The sequence below is a fragment of the Vespula vulgaris genome, chromosome 9, assembly GCF_905475345.1.
Source record: "Vespula vulgaris chromosome 9, iyVesVulg1.1, whole genome shotgun sequence".
In the NCBI taxonomy this organism is placed as follows: Eukaryota; Metazoa; Arthropoda; class Insecta; order Hymenoptera; family Vespidae; genus Vespula; species Vespula vulgaris.
In genome coordinates, this window is record NC_066594.1 from 8,479,367 (window position 1) to 8,497,429 (window position 18,063).

General features: G+C 48.4%; 1 protein-coding gene across 4 annotated transcripts in view; it reads left to right on the forward strand.

Annotated features, from left to right (window-relative positions):
- The first annotated feature begins 4 nt into the window (after positions 1 to 4).
- Positions 5 to 18,063, forward strand: part of LOC127066213 (rho GTPase-activating protein 100F) — a 35,818-nt gene continuing 17,759 nt past the window's right edge. For all 4 annotated transcript variants that reach the window (XM_050999641.1, XM_050999644.1, XM_050999642.1 and 1 more), the window contains exons 1-15: positions 5 to 350; positions 1,888 to 1,987; positions 3,757 to 4,000; positions 12,008 to 12,121; positions 12,436 to 12,618; positions 12,782 to 12,940; positions 13,329 to 13,558; positions 13,649 to 13,907; positions 15,679 to 15,931; positions 16,018 to 16,281; positions 16,367 to 16,525; positions 16,616 to 16,779; positions 16,890 to 17,238; positions 17,327 to 17,545; positions 17,627 to 18,015. In XM_050999641.1, the coding sequence (XP_050855598.1) occupies positions 3,782 to 4,000; positions 12,008 to 12,121; positions 12,436 to 12,618; positions 12,782 to 12,940; positions 13,329 to 13,558; positions 13,649 to 13,907; positions 15,679 to 15,931; positions 16,018 to 16,281; positions 16,367 to 16,525; positions 16,616 to 16,779; positions 16,890 to 17,238; positions 17,327 to 17,545; positions 17,627 to 18,015 (2,961 nt within the window). In that variant the 5' untranslated portion in view covers positions 5 to 350; positions 1,888 to 1,987; positions 3,757 to 3,781. The remainder of the gene's footprint in view (positions 351 to 1,887; positions 1,988 to 3,756; positions 4,001 to 12,007; positions 12,122 to 12,435; positions 12,619 to 12,781; positions 12,941 to 13,328; positions 13,559 to 13,648; positions 13,908 to 15,678; positions 15,932 to 16,017; positions 16,282 to 16,366; positions 16,526 to 16,615; positions 16,780 to 16,889; positions 17,239 to 17,326; positions 17,546 to 17,626; positions 18,016 to 18,063) is intronic.

Genomic DNA, 18,063 nt, shown 5'->3' on the forward strand with positions numbered 1-18,063 from the left:
CGAGAAGGAAGATAGAGAGCGAGGGTGAGAGTAAGGGAAAGAGAGAGAGAGAGAGAGAGAAGGATATAAAAGGAGAGGGGGTGAGTGAGAGGGCTGGGCGAGCGGGTGGGAAAGGCGAGCGAGAGAGACTACTCGAGGCAGGCGGGCGTATTGATTCCCGCGTGGCGTTATACGGCGAGGTGAGAAAGCTGCGAGCGGAAGATTCCTCCTGCTTCCTTCGCCGACAAGGAGAAACGGCAAGAGAAGAGAAAGAGAGAACAAAAGTATCTCGTAATTGGAATCAATCGAGTGGGCTAGTTGCACCGAGGAATACGTACGATCGCCGACTCTCTTACAAGATTCTCCGGAAGGTACGTTTAAGATCCTTGCTTATAATCCAATGAACCCTCTTTCGCGATTGCGCGTAAGCGAGCGAGTGAACGACCGACCGACCGACCGACCGACCGACCGACCGACCGACCGACCGACCGAACGACCGACAAACCGACCGACCGATCGAACAAACGAATGAACGAACGAAAGAACGAACGAACGGACGGACGGACGGACGGACGGACGGACGGACGGACGGACGGACGGACGGACGGACGGACGGACGGACGGACGGACGGACGGACAGACGGACGAACGAACGTCCGAACGAACGAAGGAAAAACGAACGTGGCCTTGTTCGAGCACGCGCATCGCCTCGATCGCTCTACGTTTTTACGTTTATACGCGCGTTCTTTGAGGCGAGACGAAAAGAGATAGATGGATGAGAGGGCGGTTCGGGACGGGAGCGAGAGGGAAGATGGTGGAAGCTACTCTCGAAAAAAGGGTATATCGATCGGTTGGTCCGGGACCATCGGCTGGCACGCCACCACGATTCCGTGCTGGTGGCTCTGCTCTGCTTTTCCCCATCCACCTCTCTTTCTCTTTCCTTTTCCTTCCTTCGGATTTGCCCTCTTGCTTCTTCTTACGCTTTCATTCGTTTTTCCGCGTTCCCGGCTAGAAGGAAGGAAAACGTGCGCGTTCCTTGAAACGCCGCTAACAGTTCATATCGGGGTAGCTACTGTTGCTGGTGCTCTGTCGGCACTGCCGGTGCTAGTAATTCCGCTACTACTGCTCCTGCTGCTGCTGCTGCTGCTGCCGGCGGGCTCTCTTAAACTCCCGTATCTCTTATCGATCGAAGACCGGCTCCATTTGCTTACGATACAAGCGTACGGACAAATCTTTCTTCCCTCTCTACGAGCGCTCCTTTCGAGATCGAGTACGTTCGCGTACGTACGTTTTTACGACGTACACGTGATATTGATCCTCGTGCGGGGCGTACGATGGGAGTACTCGTCATTAAAAATAATCTCGCTCTTCGGTTTCCCCGTCTTTTAAAAGCGTCCTTCGTTCCGATTCCTCGACGATCGATCAAATATCGCGACTCTGGTATCGTACGAGCGAGAAAAGAAGGGGGTTGGAGAATTCGACGAGAGCCGGCAAACGCGTCGCGTCGCTCCGTAGAAAACTTTACGAGAGGAGAAAGGAAGGAGAGGGGGAAGGAGAGGAGGAGCTGGATTTGGAGACTGTGCGGAGGTGTACGCGAGACACGTGTTGATTGGGCGTAGAGAAAAAGTAGTGAAAAGTGTAACACGTGGACGGACCAACTTCTCTCCTTCCTATCGCGGTCCGACGCTCGTTCCTTTTTTTCTCTTTTTTGCTCCTTCTTTTTTTTTCTTTTTTTTTTCCATCCAAGATGCTACCCTCAAGAGACGAATTTTGACGTTCGATGGATGGTCGCGTAGGGTACTACGCGTCGGCGGGTACTGCCCGCTCTATCTACGACGCGTAATACTATCGATCGGTGCTCGCGCGGAAGTATATCGCTCTAATCCTGTCATTTTCTCTTGTGCTTAGGAGAAGAGAGCTTGACACGTGGACAAGAATGAAAGAATCTGTGAAACACTGGTCGTGCAGCGACACGTCGGTCCTTCACGCGAGAAATGCTTTTTAGAAGGTACACGATTATTATACATATTACGATTGGATCTCTTACCTTATTCATTTACCTACGCTTGCTCAGAGTCGTTCATCGATTACTCTGCTGTAATACGTAGCTGTCCGAATTATTCCATATGCATGATCGGTCCTATGCGTGTATTTTCCGTGTCTACGACACCAAAATCTCTTATTACCAACTACTTTCGGCCGTACATCTTCAGAGTTCTCTCTGAAACAAATTTGCCAATTACCTACCCAATCTCCTCTTTCTAACGTCATCTGCGAAAACGATACCATCCATCCTAGTTTTTTCGTCCAACCATCGTAGTTTTTGCTATCGTACGCTCACCTACTTTCCATTCTTTTTGATTTTTTAATAGCAACCTTTCGAACGAGCTCTCTGCGACATCTCGAAATGCGTCCGATGGGTCGTGCATCAGATATAATACGCGTTTGAAAGGATCGGATGAGATCTCGCATTACCCTGACGCGCGACTCGCTATGCGGGGTTCGTTGCGTCCGAACGATAAAGTACGCGTACGATAACGATGTTGTTTCCATTTAGTCGAATAATCTACGGAATCATCCGTCCGTTTCGCATCTCATTTTTTACGTCGAATCGTTCCGATTACGAATATTCGTAACGTTACGACTCCCCGTCAGGGCTGCCGTCATATCACTCTCGCGATTTATTTTCTAAGAGCAGTGCGACGCGCGACGAACTCGACGTGCCCTACGGATATTTTCACATCGTTAGATCGAGTATTCGAAATAAAGCGAAGAACGGATTCGTCCCTTCGATGGGAAAGGAAAAATATAAACGGGATAAATATCTTTCAACGGGTCAAGATCACGACGTACTTCCTTGACTAGGTTACGAACTTGATCGACTCTTAACGAATTACCGTGTAACCTGACACGGAACGCTGTACGTATCTATATTTAAATAGAGACCAGGAATCCTAGGGGAGGTAATCTTTGCTATCGTAAGCGATCATCGATCGCCTTACGTTTATTTTTTCTTAGGAAGGAACAAAGGAAATGAGTCGCATGCGAATGCGAGAATAGATCGTGCAGCGTACGACGCGCACTCGTACGTGCGATCGAGAACGAAAAGAAAAGATAAACCAGAGGTCCGTATCGTTCGATCGATTTTCGATCAAAAGGGTCATCCATTAGCGAATTAACGTATCGGATATCGAACGAAGAATGGAAAGTGGGTTAACCGGATCGTGGAAACGCCAAATGTAATAAAATATGTACGATATCGAATGGTACGGGGGATGGGACGAGAAGAAAAAATAGAAATCAATCGCTACGATATGAATGACGGAGGACGGTTTCGTTGCGATCGAAAGATTGATAGAGATCGAACGAACGTTTGGAGTGATCGATATCAATCGCTTCGCTTTTATCGCGATCGCTCGGAACAAGATCATCGGGCACTCGAGGCTCGTCGAGTCGAGCGCGGTGTTCGCGTACGAGATAATCCTTTAAGACGCGAAAAGTTCGGCCTCGTTCGATTCGAATTAAATTCCAATGATCGTTCAACGCGTCCGTCGGACGGACGCACACTCGAAAGCAACTCGAGCAACGATTTCGCGATTTCCCTCGGAAGGCTCGAGTATCCTCCGCGCTCGAGCGGCCCTCGAGCCGCGCTCGAGCCGCGCTCGACTCCGGATCCGATCGAGCGAACCCTCCCCGCTATCCTTCGTTCGATCCTTTTGCCCCAAAGTCTTTGCGGACTGTTAAAAGAGATAGCAAAAACACGTCGCTTTGATCCAGGAAGAGGGCATGACGCACCGAACTCATGCAGTGGCGAAAACACGTGCGCATCAAGTACGGTGGTCGAGTCGGTGTCGGTCAAGGACAGCAGGATCGGGATCAGGTGCAGCTGCAGGTGCGCGTGGTGCAGCTGCAGCGGGAACGGGGCGCACGACTCAGCTACGTCTGTCATCAGCCTCAACTCTCGTCTACGGCTCGCCGCGATTGCAGTGCAGCAGCCATGCTCTGCTGCGGCCGGAGGAAAGTAAGTGAAAAACGTTCCTACGAGTAATCTACCTATCGTCGAACGAGTACCTTCGACGAATCGTTTGGGGCCCTCTATATCTTATTTCCGACGTAACCCGACGTAGCTCCGCCCCCTCTCCGACGCTTTCTTTCGGATGATTCATCCTGCGTTCTCGTCGAGCTAAGAAATAGCGTCAGGATTGCGCCTGGGTTGCGCCGAGTACGAATGAAAGTCGTTTGCGCCGTCGACCGGATAAGATTGCTCTCTGAATTATTGTCGTTAAATCGATCGGCTCGATAAATCGTATCGAGGGTTAAGTGGAAGCTCGCGACGAACGGCTTCGTGATCGGGGAACCCGTCGTACGAGCTCACGTATCTTAACTTTTAGACGAATTCAACGTACGCACGAGACGTATACGATTCTCTTATCAAAGATACTGGATGGAACGCGATCTTTTATACTCGGCTAACCGGAACGGTCGCGGAAAAATAAGAATATTTCTCAGAAGAGAGAGACTTTCCTTTTTTTTTTCATTTTTGTTCCCCACCGTTCGATGCTTCGGATCGCAAACTCGTGCACGGTTGGCTCGTAACAAAGAGGAGCACGTGAAATTTTTTAGAAAAAATAGCGCGTACGCGCGTGTGCTGCGGGAAGATAGGGGATCCGTTGCGCAGGTTAGTACGCGACGCAACGACACGGCATGCGTCTTTCCTTTCCGACGACGACGCAACTCTCGGCAATTCGATCGGCATGGCACCTTCCGAAAACTTTGCAAAGACGAGAACCGTAACTTCTTCGATTACCGCTACCGGTTCAACGACAGATCTAAATGTTCGAGATAAAGACGAAGAGCGTACCGCCGATCGATTTTTAGAAGAGAGAGCGAGAGAGAGAGAGGGAGAGGATGAGGAGGACGAGTGCTCTCGAATCCATTAAAATTTTGCAAATGGCGCAATAACATAATAAGCCGCGTCCTCGTCGTCATAGACGTCGACGTCGACCGCAACGACAACGACGTGGAAGAGAAGAACGTAACGATCTATTACGAGGCTCTCTAAGCTCGCTACAGCGTCATCGTATAATTAATTAGGCGCTCGTCGATAAGGGTCTTCGACGAAAGAACTCGTTCTCGAAACTGCTGGCAAGATATACGATCTATCGTTTTTCATTTTGTTCTTTTCCACCGAAACGACGTTCGAACGTTCTTTTCGCATTTTAGCGGAATACGTTAAAACGCTATGCTTCCACGAAAAGTACCGACGATTTTTTCAGACCTAACGACTCCTCCCAAGTCCGTAACCAGTGCCAATCGAATCTCCGTGTGCACGCGACGTTTCGTAGGGACGAGTCAAGTAGAGTTCCAAAGCCGAGGTGAAATAACAACAAAGTTAAACGGGAGCAAATGACGTTGCAACTCGAACCTTCGTTATTCGAAGCTTCAACGCGCCGAGCGCAATTTATGAGAAGGACCTTCGTCGTTATGGACTCGGAGCTCTCCTAGTCGAATAATTTCGAGTGTTCGCTCGCCTCGACCAAGCTCCATTATTTCCTGCGAATTTTATTCCTCGCTTTTAACAAGCCCAACTCCGTCAGCTTTTTTCTTTCCTCTTCCTGTCCTCGCAGAGAGAGGGAGAGAGAGAGAGAGAGAGAGAGAGAGAAAAGAACGCGCTTGTTCCTATAGCACTCGCGACATAGTAAATAGAGCGAAGCATTTCCACGAGTAGCAAACGGCCGATTCTTGTTACAGAGTCAAAAGGTTGTCTTCGATGGACAAAAGTTCAATTTCGAAGCGACGCGTAGCCGTCCATCTAGCAGGTGAATTCGTGGAAACACAGATATCGAACATCGTACGACAGAGGGCCCTGATGCTTATAGTTGGTAAATATAGGAACTCTGTACGCTCTATCCTCGATCGACGAGTAAATCATTCAGCGTGACCCAAATTCTGTCTTGACGTAAAGTGCCACTCGCATCGTGCCGATCGACGAATGCCGCGCGATTCTTACGTCTCAACGTGCCCGAGTCAATGCTTCTTTACGGAAAGATTAATTACGCGAGTGTAGTCTAGACTCGCTAGAAAACGCCAAACCCGCACTCACTTGGTATTTTCTGTCTATGTTTCGCCATATATCTTACATGCCGAATTTTCGAAATACAAACTCGAATCGGCCGATTTCTATCGAGTACGTTCGTTCCTTAACTCTAATTACGTCGAGCGCGCTGATAATCACGACGCGTTTGACGTATTTGAAATCAAACAACGTTTCTATGTATTGTCTGGCTCGTACGATAGACTACTAACAACGAGGCAGGGGGAGAAAGATCAAAGCCAACTCGAAGTAGCAGTAGACACGGACATCTTTGATTCAGCAATAAGCAGTAATGGACGGTTCGCTCGTCAAACAACGGGCTTTGACCTCGCGAATACCTACGTTTTACATTTTACATTAACTGCGTTCCCGACTCGGAAAAGCTTCAAAAGATGGACACAAAGGTAGATGGAGTGTCTTGAGTATCCTGAAATCGAAGCGGTTCTATGTTCGTGCAACCGCTTTAAATATTCCTGGAATAAAGAATAGTAATATCGCTCCAAGTCGGAGAAAGGTTAACTCGTTTCGTTCTTACGTCAACGTTCCTACATCGACGAAATTACAAAGACGAAAGAACGAGTAATATGCATAAATCCGCGATTGATCTTTCTGTATCAATGGCACGGCCAGTGAACGATGATCTTCGCTACGTCACATTAATGAACAGCCGTTTATCTTGGCATACTCTAATGCGAAATCAATATCTAATTATCTTCCATCGACCTTATCCATCTTTCTACCCTCTTTATAGCGACAGTCCGCTGCCCTTCGACGCTCTATCGACGGTGCGAGTCCTACGTTGTCCTTCGAATCGACGATTAAGTCGTTATCGCCGACGCTTAATGACGCGACGACGTCGAGCGTAATTCTTCTGCGGATCGTACGTCGATCGATTCAACCTTTTTTCCATTTCTAATTCGAGGAAGGCGAAAATTGGCGAAAATTTGCGAAAATTTGCAGAGGAGGAACGTCGGGCGCTCGGGCTCGTCGATAATCGGAAACTCGTTCTTTTTATCGCTTCGACGAGAACCAAAGCCGAGGTTGTAAAGTGCACAAGCGCGTGCAGGAGGAAATTTCGATCGGGGTAGGCTCGAGACGATGGAATTTCCTCGTAGCACACGTGACACGTCCTTAAGCGGTCTTTTGCCACCCTTCCTTTCCTACTCGGCCGTTAACGCGTCGGGGAAGGTTGCATATTGCGGAGGGCTAATTGTCGCCTCGCCTAGACTCGCTTCCCCTTTTTCGCCGTTCCGTCGGGAGTCGCGATAGAAGAGAGGAGACGGCGAAACGAAGAGGGGAGAAAAAAGATGAAGAGGATGAATATAAATATAGGTGGGGCGCACGGGAGCGAGGAAAGGGGAGAGAAGGAAAAAGTGGGGCAGAGGCGGGGAATGTCGGACGAAAAGGAAGTCTCTTTGATTTTCAGCTGGGCCGCAATTATCCCTCTTGCACGTTCCACATACCGGAATTAGAGCAGTTGGATCGTTACGATCCCTTTTCTCTTTTCCACCGTTTTCTCATGTGGTCGTGGCTCCACGTGAAAATCTATGAAGAGATTCCGCAGGAGAGATACCTCTGGACGGGCACGACGCGCAACCCCAGAAAATGTGTCTACCGGCGATCGACGAAGGGCCTCGTACGCGCTAAACTGCCACTCGCGTGCATCGAATTTCGTTTAAATTCGCTTTTGAATTAAACTCCTTCAAACTGCTGCTGTTTCGGATATCGTCACTCGCCGACCAATCTCGTCCTCCCGCACAATTGTTTGGAAATGGTTCGATCGGTGTCGTAGAGTCGAGAAGTAAAAAAGGAAAAAAAAAGAGATCTTCTAAAGGGAAAGCCGCGACTTTTCTCATATCGCGCAGATACGTGGAATATTTTCGATGCGAACGTCGACGAATGTGGGACTCCGTAACCATTTCTGTGCGATCTCCAAGGAGATTCAAGTTCGCTGCAAACCCCTTCGAAACGTGGCTTCGAGCCGGGAACGAGGACGTTTCCTATGGAATTTTTCTTTGCACTCATTGCACGCCCGTTTTTAATCTCTATTCCCAGCTTTTTTCTCTCTATCGTACGGCAGGTCCTATCGCGCGAAAGAAAGAAGAACGCGCGGCGCGAAATCAATATCTCGGTGTAGCGTATTTCGAAAAGTTTCCGTCCACCGAATCTACGATACGGGACATAGGCTGGTTCCTTCTGCAATATCCAGGTATCGATGACAGATATGGAATTAGTATCGGAAATACGATCGATGTGCTTGCAAATTTTCAATCGATTCCGATCCTATCCTCGATCTTACGTCAAGATCCATGGAACGATATCCGAGCGTACGATTCGACGATTCTCTTCTCGAAATTTAATACGGTACTCGTTTCTACCAAGCGATCATCCTGATAGAGCTTAATTTTCTCCTATAAATTATCTTTAATGCCACCCTGTCTCGCGTAATTGAATTTGCGAGAAAAAGAAATGGCGCGTAATAACGAAGTTGGGAAATGAAGTTATATCACTTTTACCGCTATCTAGGTTTTGTCTCGCTAGACGCCTCGCCGACGCCTCGTTCTATTCTTTTCAAAATCCATCTCGTTTTATATCGCTCCTCTTAAATATCCCAAAACTAACAAACATCGATGGATCGGAATGGAAGCGGATAGAACGTACATATCCATACGTTCCTTCCCCGATAGGATTATATATCTATATAGGTACCCAGGTACGTAGTTCGCGCACGATCGGGCACGATACCCAATAAAGGTCTTTCGATAAAGCTTCGAAAAACGGATCCGATTCCTCGGCGATATCTTCCGAGTGACCCATTCGATTTCGTCTCCCGAGTCAAAAGTACCCTTGTCTCGGCCCTCTCTCTGTAGTCTACCTTCAAAGCTCTTCTTTCATAAGAGTTTGGCATTCGTGTATCCATCGAGAGGGATCCGCGAGACATCGCGTCTGTGTGTACGTCCGAACAGCGAACGCTACGAATGCTAAAAATTGCGAATTTTTATGGACGGCTCTTTGCCCGATCGATCGGAATGTAACAAGAAAGCATCCTCGATACGTAAAAAGAAGCATCTATTATATTACATCCTCTTTCGCAGGGACACGGGTCTATCGTCTATCTATCTATATGCATGCGCGCGCGTGTGCATGCGTCTGGGTAGTATCATTACGTATATCAGAGAAGGTCTGTGCCATTTAGAAAATGATATTACGAACGTACGCCGAGCGCCTCATTACGTGGGATATATTTCTCACGATCCACTAAATTATCGCGTTGGAAAAGGTCAAGATTATCCAGGGACTATGATATATTATATATAACTAGGCGAGAAAAGACTATTTTTATTAATAGACGCCGATCATCGATTTTCCCCGTTCTCGCTGTTCTTACAAATTCGAGGAAGCGTTCGATTCTTTAATGCGACGTAACGAGCGCAATTTCTTTCGCTCAAATCGTCGAAAAAAAAAGATCATGATGGATGATGGTTCATCAATCGGCAAAAGTACCGTCGCAACGAATCACTCGTCGGATCGAACTTTTAGCAGCGTTAGCTCGCTAATTACGAAAGCCGAACAATCGGAAGAGTCGTAGAGACGGACTCGCGCTCTTGCCCACTTGAGCTTAGGCGACGCACGCTTTTTCACTCGCCCCTTCTCGTGCTTCTCACGCGTACGTAGGTACGTATAGAAAAACTCGAGGAGAGAGAGAGAGAACAGGGAGAGAATATACACGTAACACCGGCGCATATCGTCTTTCATCCCACCCATATAACCGCACACACGATCTTTCTCTCTCCCTCGTTCCCCTCCATATATCTTTGCATAGCCGTCGATGCCCTCGAACCTATCGTTTCTCTTACGCGATAGAGGCAGAGAAAATGGGACTAGCTGAAAGGGGGTGTAAATACGTCGAACCACGTATGAACCGTATATGTACGTTCACGGTCAGTAGGTATTTATCGTATGCATACCAACGTGTGCGGCGTATCGTGTGCAGCGTATCGTGTGGTCTATCGTGTGGCGCAAAGTTCACGTAGAGACACGTGGTCGAGCGGTTAACCATGCACACATGCGCCGTACGCCCCATCACCTACGCACAAATCTACGACATAGGTGTGCGCGCGTGTGCGTGCACGCACACACATATCCTATACCCTACGTGGTAAGCAGCCGCGCATTCACCTGTCCAGCACTGTCGGCAGCGCCATATAGCTGACACTTTTCTATCGTTAAGAGCAGCCTATATACGACACGAGACACCTACGTGTTCGAAACATACGGGTATCTTAGTCGTCTAAACGCGGAATCGAGAGGCGCAAGCGCCAAGTGTACCCTCTCCCTCTTTCCAGAGCGCGTGCGCGCGCCCACACGACCGACGACGGGTAGACGAGTTGAATCGAGCTTTTCCAGGTCCACGAAGCGCAGGCGCGCTGAACCGACATCGTATTGCAGGATTCTGCAAAGACCAGAGGGGTCTTTCATCCCTCTTCATTTCCCTCTCTTTCTCCCCAATCCCTATTTACTACGTTCTCTTGGCTCGGCATTCCATCTCTTTCTCCTACCTCCTCTCTTTCTATCCCTACTGTCTTTCGATCTCCCTGCCACTCCCCTTTTTTCAACCGTCGATGGCCGTAACGTGCGTACGCCTGCGTACACGTCGCCACTACTTAGTACCACGTTTTACTACTGATACTTACGTCTACTACGCGCAGCGGCGTAGCGCACGCTTTTTCATTTCCCTTCGAAGGATCACGAAACGAAGTATTTCGATTTTCCCGGTTGCTACCGGACGAAAGGTTCGATCGGAGGAGAATCGTCTTGGTCCTTATTCACGCCTCGACGAACGACTTAGGGCGGACAAATTTCTATGCGAGCTTTGATGCGAAGATCGAGACGACGAAAGATCGCAAGCGACTGATGACGATGGTAGAGCGCGGGGATATCTCTCCTAGCTCGTGGTCGTACGTCTGACGATGAGAAAAATAAAGAGGATGGGCTAGGGTGGAAAGGGCGGAAGGAAGGAAACGCATGGAAGTGACGGACGATTCCGAAGCGAAAGAGGTGGAAGGGAAGATGAAAGGGGGATGGGGGCTGGGTGGTCGTATCGAAAGGAAATCAGGGACGGAACCGGCGTCGAACGAGGACATGGATAGACGTAGAAAAAGTAGTGGGAGGAGATGGTGGACGGACGCGAAGCAGGAAAGAGGTTGTACGGTGACGTCATGGCGGATCGATAGTCACCCACACTCCGTGCCTAGCGAGAGTATTACGCGGGAATAGCGCGTGCGCGGCTTCCGTACGCTTCCGAGTACTTCTTCCCGCCATATTAGCCACTATGGGGTAGACGAGGATGTGCGACAGGGGTGGCTCGGGGTGCTTCTTCTCCCGTAAGGTAATCCTCGCGGTGTTATATACCTTCCACCTTGTTCTTTATATCTCGGAGCATATATCGACGCGTGAAAAGGAGCGTACGAGAGAGGGGGGGGGGGGGGGGGGAAAGGGAGGGAAAAAGAGGGAGACGGAGTCTCTCTATACAGCAGCTCGCTATCTGATAGCACCTCGCGGTTAACGCGTGGCACACCGAGCTCGAAGGGAAACGTGGGACGCTAGAGGTTGGAACCTCTAGAGTTGGCGAGCGAAAGGAAATGGAAAACGAACGAAAGGATATATAGGGAAGAGTCTTAGGCGATTCTCCTGGCAAAATCCAGAGAAAAAAAAGGCGATTAAGTATCGCACAGAGGCTCTTCTCGGCCTCGGCTGGTACATTTCTTTCGAGTACTATCTATTGGTTCGATCGCCACGCGTTTGGCATACTTTTTGACAAAAAGTACTTATACGTATCCGACACGATCTTGATTAAGAACGTCCGCGCGACGGCAGGAGGCTGATACGTCTCGACGAATCCATCAACTAATTATAGAATCGGTGTAATTATAGGAGGGCCGGGGGGAAGTGACAGACATAAGCGCAAGTCCTGGGAGGCAAGCTCCTACCAACCAGTTGCGCCCCAAGGAACCACCATCTTTGGTCATCCAGGGAGACTTCCGAAAAGTAATCATTTCGTATACTCTATATAACACTCTATATAAAGTCGCCATTGATATTTGTGAAATATGACCCGACGATAAATTCGACGATAAATTCGACGATAAATTCGAAGATAAATTCGAGGATAAATTCGAACGGAAAGGAATCCAGTTCGACGGTCGAAGTAAAATATTGATTTCGATGAATTAGACCAGTAAGGATAAAGATAATGATTTCTCGATGGAATATATCCGAGAAGGGTCGATTTCACAAAAGCGTATCGTCAAAAATATCTCGGTCCGTTACGCTTCCTGAAGCGGAAGGACGTTCTGTTGCAGATAAGCGGGATCAGTTCGGACATCTTCAAGCAGATCGAAACGGTCGAGAACGATCATGACGCCTCGACGGCAGCGGCCCTCGAAGCTGTTGAACGAAGGGGTGACATGGTCGTTCGCGTCATCGAGCCCCGACAAATGGGCAGACAAGTGTCCGAAGCGGCAAAGAAATTTATCGCGATGCAGGTACGTCCCCGTTAATCGTCCAATAGCGGGATCCGATCGAGCGATTTTCGATAATAGTAGCGATGATAATAACGATAATGGCGATGACGATAGTGAACGACGCAAAATCGCGCGCATAGCGCTCAGGATTGGATCTCTTATGCGACTCACGTTCCTCTTTTAGGATCCTAAACACCCCATCCACCTCGTCGAGATAATTAAAAGGCCGGGACAGACGCTTGGCTTATATATACGCGAAGGTAATGGCGTGGACAGAAACGACGGCGTCTTCATCTCAAGGATAGCATTGGAAACGGCCGTCTATAACAGCGGCTGCTTGAAGGTGAGAATTTCAATCAAGCGATCCGTCCTCGTTCGTCTTACATACCCTAGAGGAAAAGGATACGAGTTCGTAGGTCGTAAGAGGAAGCCTCCTTTGTCTCCTCATCGATCGAGACTTTAATTCGCGAAGACGGCCCGAGAAGCGGCCCGAACGAATCCATTAGAATCGTCGAATTCGTTAAGGGGAGGGAGCGACGAAGCTCTCTCTCTCGTCGGGGCGAACGATCGAACACGCGCAGTCCCAGATTCAACTCCGCATACGTATTTTTATTTTATAATCGACAATTCTTCGAGTAGATTTTGGCAAGGTTCGAATCGCGACAGTTCCCCCGATCGATAGAAAATTCGGTACGGATACGTTAAAACGTGTAAAAATCTCGTTCTCCCAGGTAGGCGACGAGATCCTCGCGGTAAATTTAGTGGACGTGACGCACATGAGCCTAGACGACGTCGTCATCATTATGTCGATACCAAGGAGGCTCATTCTCTCGACCCGACACGGTCCCCATCAAGCTGTCTCTCACAGTCGTCAGGCCGAGCACAAAGCACCGCCGGTCGTAGTGATCAAGAGGGAACTGAACGAAGACGAGAGCGACCACGCTACGAGCAATCATGTCAGGTATAGAATCCAACGGCAGACCGGGGCGGATCCGATCGCGGCGATCCGTCTCGAGCGGACTAAACGACGTAGACTTTTCTCGATCGGCAGAGATAGCAGTCGCAGACGAGGCGACGGACGGGAAATGTTGCCCTCCCGATCGCAACTAGGCCTTACGGGTTTGGGATCGAGTCAAGATTTGGGTTCCAGTAACGGCGATCTTTATTACAATTCGAGACCGGAAGGACACTGGTCTTATCAACCGCCACCACCGCCGGTTATCACCCATCAACCGAAACCTGCCACCGCGCAACATTTTCAACCTTACGAGCGTGGATATCCGAAGACTTTGGAAAGTCTGGCCGAGAAAGTAAGTTTTCGAGCTGCACGCGGTACAACCTACGGTACGCTACGGATGTCGTTCGTCTAACGATAAGAAACTTGACATAGCTCGAGATTCTCTCAACGCTCTCCGATCGATTCGAGAAGAAAAAAGAAAAAATCAGCCGATTCGAAAGAAAGACAAACGATTAGCCTGTCCGATCCGATGTCAATCTCGATCTGATGTCACGTGTAGATACTATTATTACATAGATGTTCTAGACGATGTGGATCGAGCACCCTTTCGTACACCTATCTGCACCAATTTAACACTTGTTCTCCCTTCTATATCTCCGATAAACGCTACGTTACGTTAGAAAAGAAAGTGGTGAATTCGTCTACTGTCTCGAGACACTCTCCGACAGAAATCAGAGTGATCATTGCACCTTTGTTGCCCAACACGATCTCCGAGTCTTTCGGATAATTGATATTACGATGAAATATGAACGGAGTCGAATCGCGCGATGTGCCTCGTTAAATTACATTGATATAATGACACGTTTTGCATGCTTCTACCTACAAAGACGAGAGCTTTCGCTTCTATGTCCGCTTGATTATTTAATGTGTGATCAATATCCGAAACTCGATGTATTTCCGAACGGCACGGAGTGTCGACACGTTTTTACGACACGACGTTCGTCTTTCGATGTCGTCTTTCATATAACTAATCGGTTCTATGAATGAATGCTACGTTGAAATTAACCAGGATTTTACGAAGGTAAAGACAACACTAACTCTTTCTTCATATCTAGAATTGTGTATAGGTATAAGTGCAATTTATCGTACTGTACGCGACATTGATACATGCTCGAAATTATTCCAAACTATATACCGTGCATTTCCTTCGACCGAATCCGTACGATCGAATTTCTGTACGAAGCATTTAATTGTTCCAATACCACGGTCAATTCGGCACCGTATACCAAATGTATGCATCGGTATTTATATATACCAAAATATACCCTTCGGAATATTTCCTTCGATCATTCTCCTCCGTCCTTTCGCTGGTAATAAATCTCATTCGAGCTTGTGATCGATAGGTAGGTATACATACCTCTCGTCATTACGATGCATACATTTTTCCTCCTAAGTATCGATAAATCTTCTCTTACAAATACGATCGAACGCGTTTAATTTGATTATTGCGTCGAATTATGTGTCGACGGAATATGATTACGATCTAAGAAAGTCGCGTACGTGTACTGCGCTATATTTTTCACGTAAACCCCCTACTTTTTTCGTTGCCTCGTACATACGCTTGCTGTGCAATTCCTTCCATCGATTTCTTTCTCTCGTCCTGCATTTTGAATCTTATTATATCTGTATCTATTATCTATATGATTCTATCGTAATCGTGATCGTTGACCAATGGACATTATGATTGATCTTGTCGTACGTTCCCTTAGAAATCGATCTTTCAATTATTTTTCATTTCGCAATCCAAAACGCAACCAGATCGCTTAATTGCTCATCCTTGAGAGACCGATCATAGTGTCGATGGGAATTTGAGTTAAATGGATCGTCACGTGGTGCCTTGGATTGTCGTCGACTGCGTTTCCGCTACCACTTATAGATTCCATGCTATTACAGATCTTCTATTCTCGTATCCATTTCCATTCGTCGAAACGTTTATCGTCGACGATCTTACACTTGGATCGAAAGTCGCCGAGTTGACGATAGTCCGAGGCACGAAACGAGCGCCGCGTCTGTCGAATGAAACGCGTCGATAACGTAACACGTCGCAACGGTACTGCAAATAGGTACACTCCTTCTATACCGGGCCAGTGATGCCCTCGAACGATGGACGTCGAATGTCCACCGGTGGCGGAATGCAATCGGTCGCGGGAAGATTGTCAGGGCAGAGCCAGTCCTCTCATTACGGTTACTCTCAGCACACCGGAAGTGGAAGGATCATTCCAAGAAGCGGTTCGGATCAACACCTGCCGCGCGTCGATTACACGAGCATAACGATGCCGGCTCGTCACACTCTTCTAAGATCGAGCTTAAAATCTGGTACGCGTTCCGTCCCGATGAAGGCGACGTTGTTATTATCGTTCGTACTCGATACTCCATCGTTCAAAACATTTTCCTTTATGCAGGAACGTCGGCATTGCGATACAACACCAGATACGGGACCCAAGCCGACACGCCATCGATCACACCGAGACGAAATCCAGTTGGTACCTTGACCAGGAGACACAGACCATCCTTGGATTATGCTTCCGATACCGAGGCCACGTGTTCGAGTTCACCGAAATCTGCCTACTACTATTACAGACACAATATGAATAATCCACCATCGAGCAGCGCCGTCTCGCACCTTGCCACCCTTTCGAGGTCGCAAATTGGTCAGGGTATGGCGGGTAATTAATTTTTTAACCGACGCGTCGCTCGATCCTCGCTCTACGCTTTACGATACTTTTCTTTCTTTTCACTCCTGTGCTCTAGGATTGAGATCGAACTCTTTGCCGCGGAGTGGTAGAACGTTGCCGCAACAGCCAGGCATCAGGTCGGGTCTCAGTACGGTGGCATCAGGATTGATCGATCAGGAAGACAGCGACGGTGCTTTGTCGGCCCCGGAATTGCCTTCGATTAGACGGGATAGGGGTAACCATATAAACGAAACAGAAAAGCGCGCCTTGCCCAGATAACCACGTGAATTTTCACTCTCGTATTTTTGTTAACGCGACGAAACAGGTAGGATACCGTCGTCGCCCAGCGTATTCACTTCCGACGAATATCGAGCGTGGTTGAGCAGAACGCCTAGCACGAGCGCACTGTACGAGCAGATCAGGGCCACCACGAACCGACCACCGCGTTATACCTATAGCGCTGAAAATATTCACGCGGCGGCCAGTCAAGTAAATTATCTTATTCCTCGATCTTGCATTTCATTGCATTTTTACGAGAGAGAGAGAGAGAGAGAGAGAAAAGATTCAAGCGTTCGCTCGACGTAACGTTTATGTCGTAGGGCGATTATGGTAGTTACGGGGCATACAGACCACTCTCTAGTACCTTGGATCGGCTCTCGACGAGATCTGCCTCGGCACAACAAGTTAATTTGGCGAATTTAAGAGCGTCGACGGCTATTAGTTCGACGTGTCATCGGGGTACAGGCAATCCTAGGCCGGCATCGGTGGCTACAAGCGCACGTTCCTCCTTGGCAAGTCAAAAACCGTCGTTAGGAAGCTCGGCGAGTCAAAGGGCGACGTCAGTTAGAAGAATTAGAAACTTATTAGACCTCGAATCCACGAGAAGTATACCGACCCCCACACCTACCAGAACTCAGGATCAAAGACTGCTAGATATTAATCCTGCAGGTAAGTTTCTTCCAACAAATTCTTGTAACCTCGACGACGTTGAACGGTAAACCGATGTCTTCGCCGTCCTTACAACGTGATTTTTCAGAGTTCCTCAAGTATAAGATAGAAAAGCCACCGACAGTGGGTACTCCGAGTTCGACCAGTTCCCTCTTGAGTTCGCTCGGGGAGACCAGCGGTGGTGATCTGGCAGGTGGGGTCAGTGGATTGCTCTGGGTACACCTGTTAGCGGGTCGCGGCCTTCGTTCGACTACAACCTCCTCGGCAGCAACTACGCCCTCGACGCCATCGGGTCAGCCTAATTTAGGTACGTGAAAAGATCGATAACGAATAAACGAGTGATAAATAACGATCGATTAACGTGCACGCATGATTGACGAATAAGCAGCTAGTTGTGGCCTGAGAGACTTATATTGCGTACTGGAGTGCGACAGAGTGCACAAAGCACGGACCGTCGTGCGAACGGGCGATTTGATGTTCGATTGGGACGAAACCTTCGAGCTGGATCTCGTAGGAAATCGGCAGCTGGATCTGCTCGTATATTCTTGGGACCCACAATATCGGCACAAACTCTGTTATAAAGGATCCGTACACTTGGCGACTTTGCTCAAGGAAGCGGCGGTGCATCAGTTGGCGGTTAAAGTCGAACCTCGAGGTACAATCTATTTAAGACTGCGATATACCGACGCCCAGCAGACTTTTAGACGCAGGGGATTACCAGTTATATCCCTCGCTACCAGAGTAGCGCCTTTGTTCGGAGTTGATCTCGATACCGTTGTAAGTTTCATACTCGTAGTACATCTACCCGTAGTACGTGTGCTATAT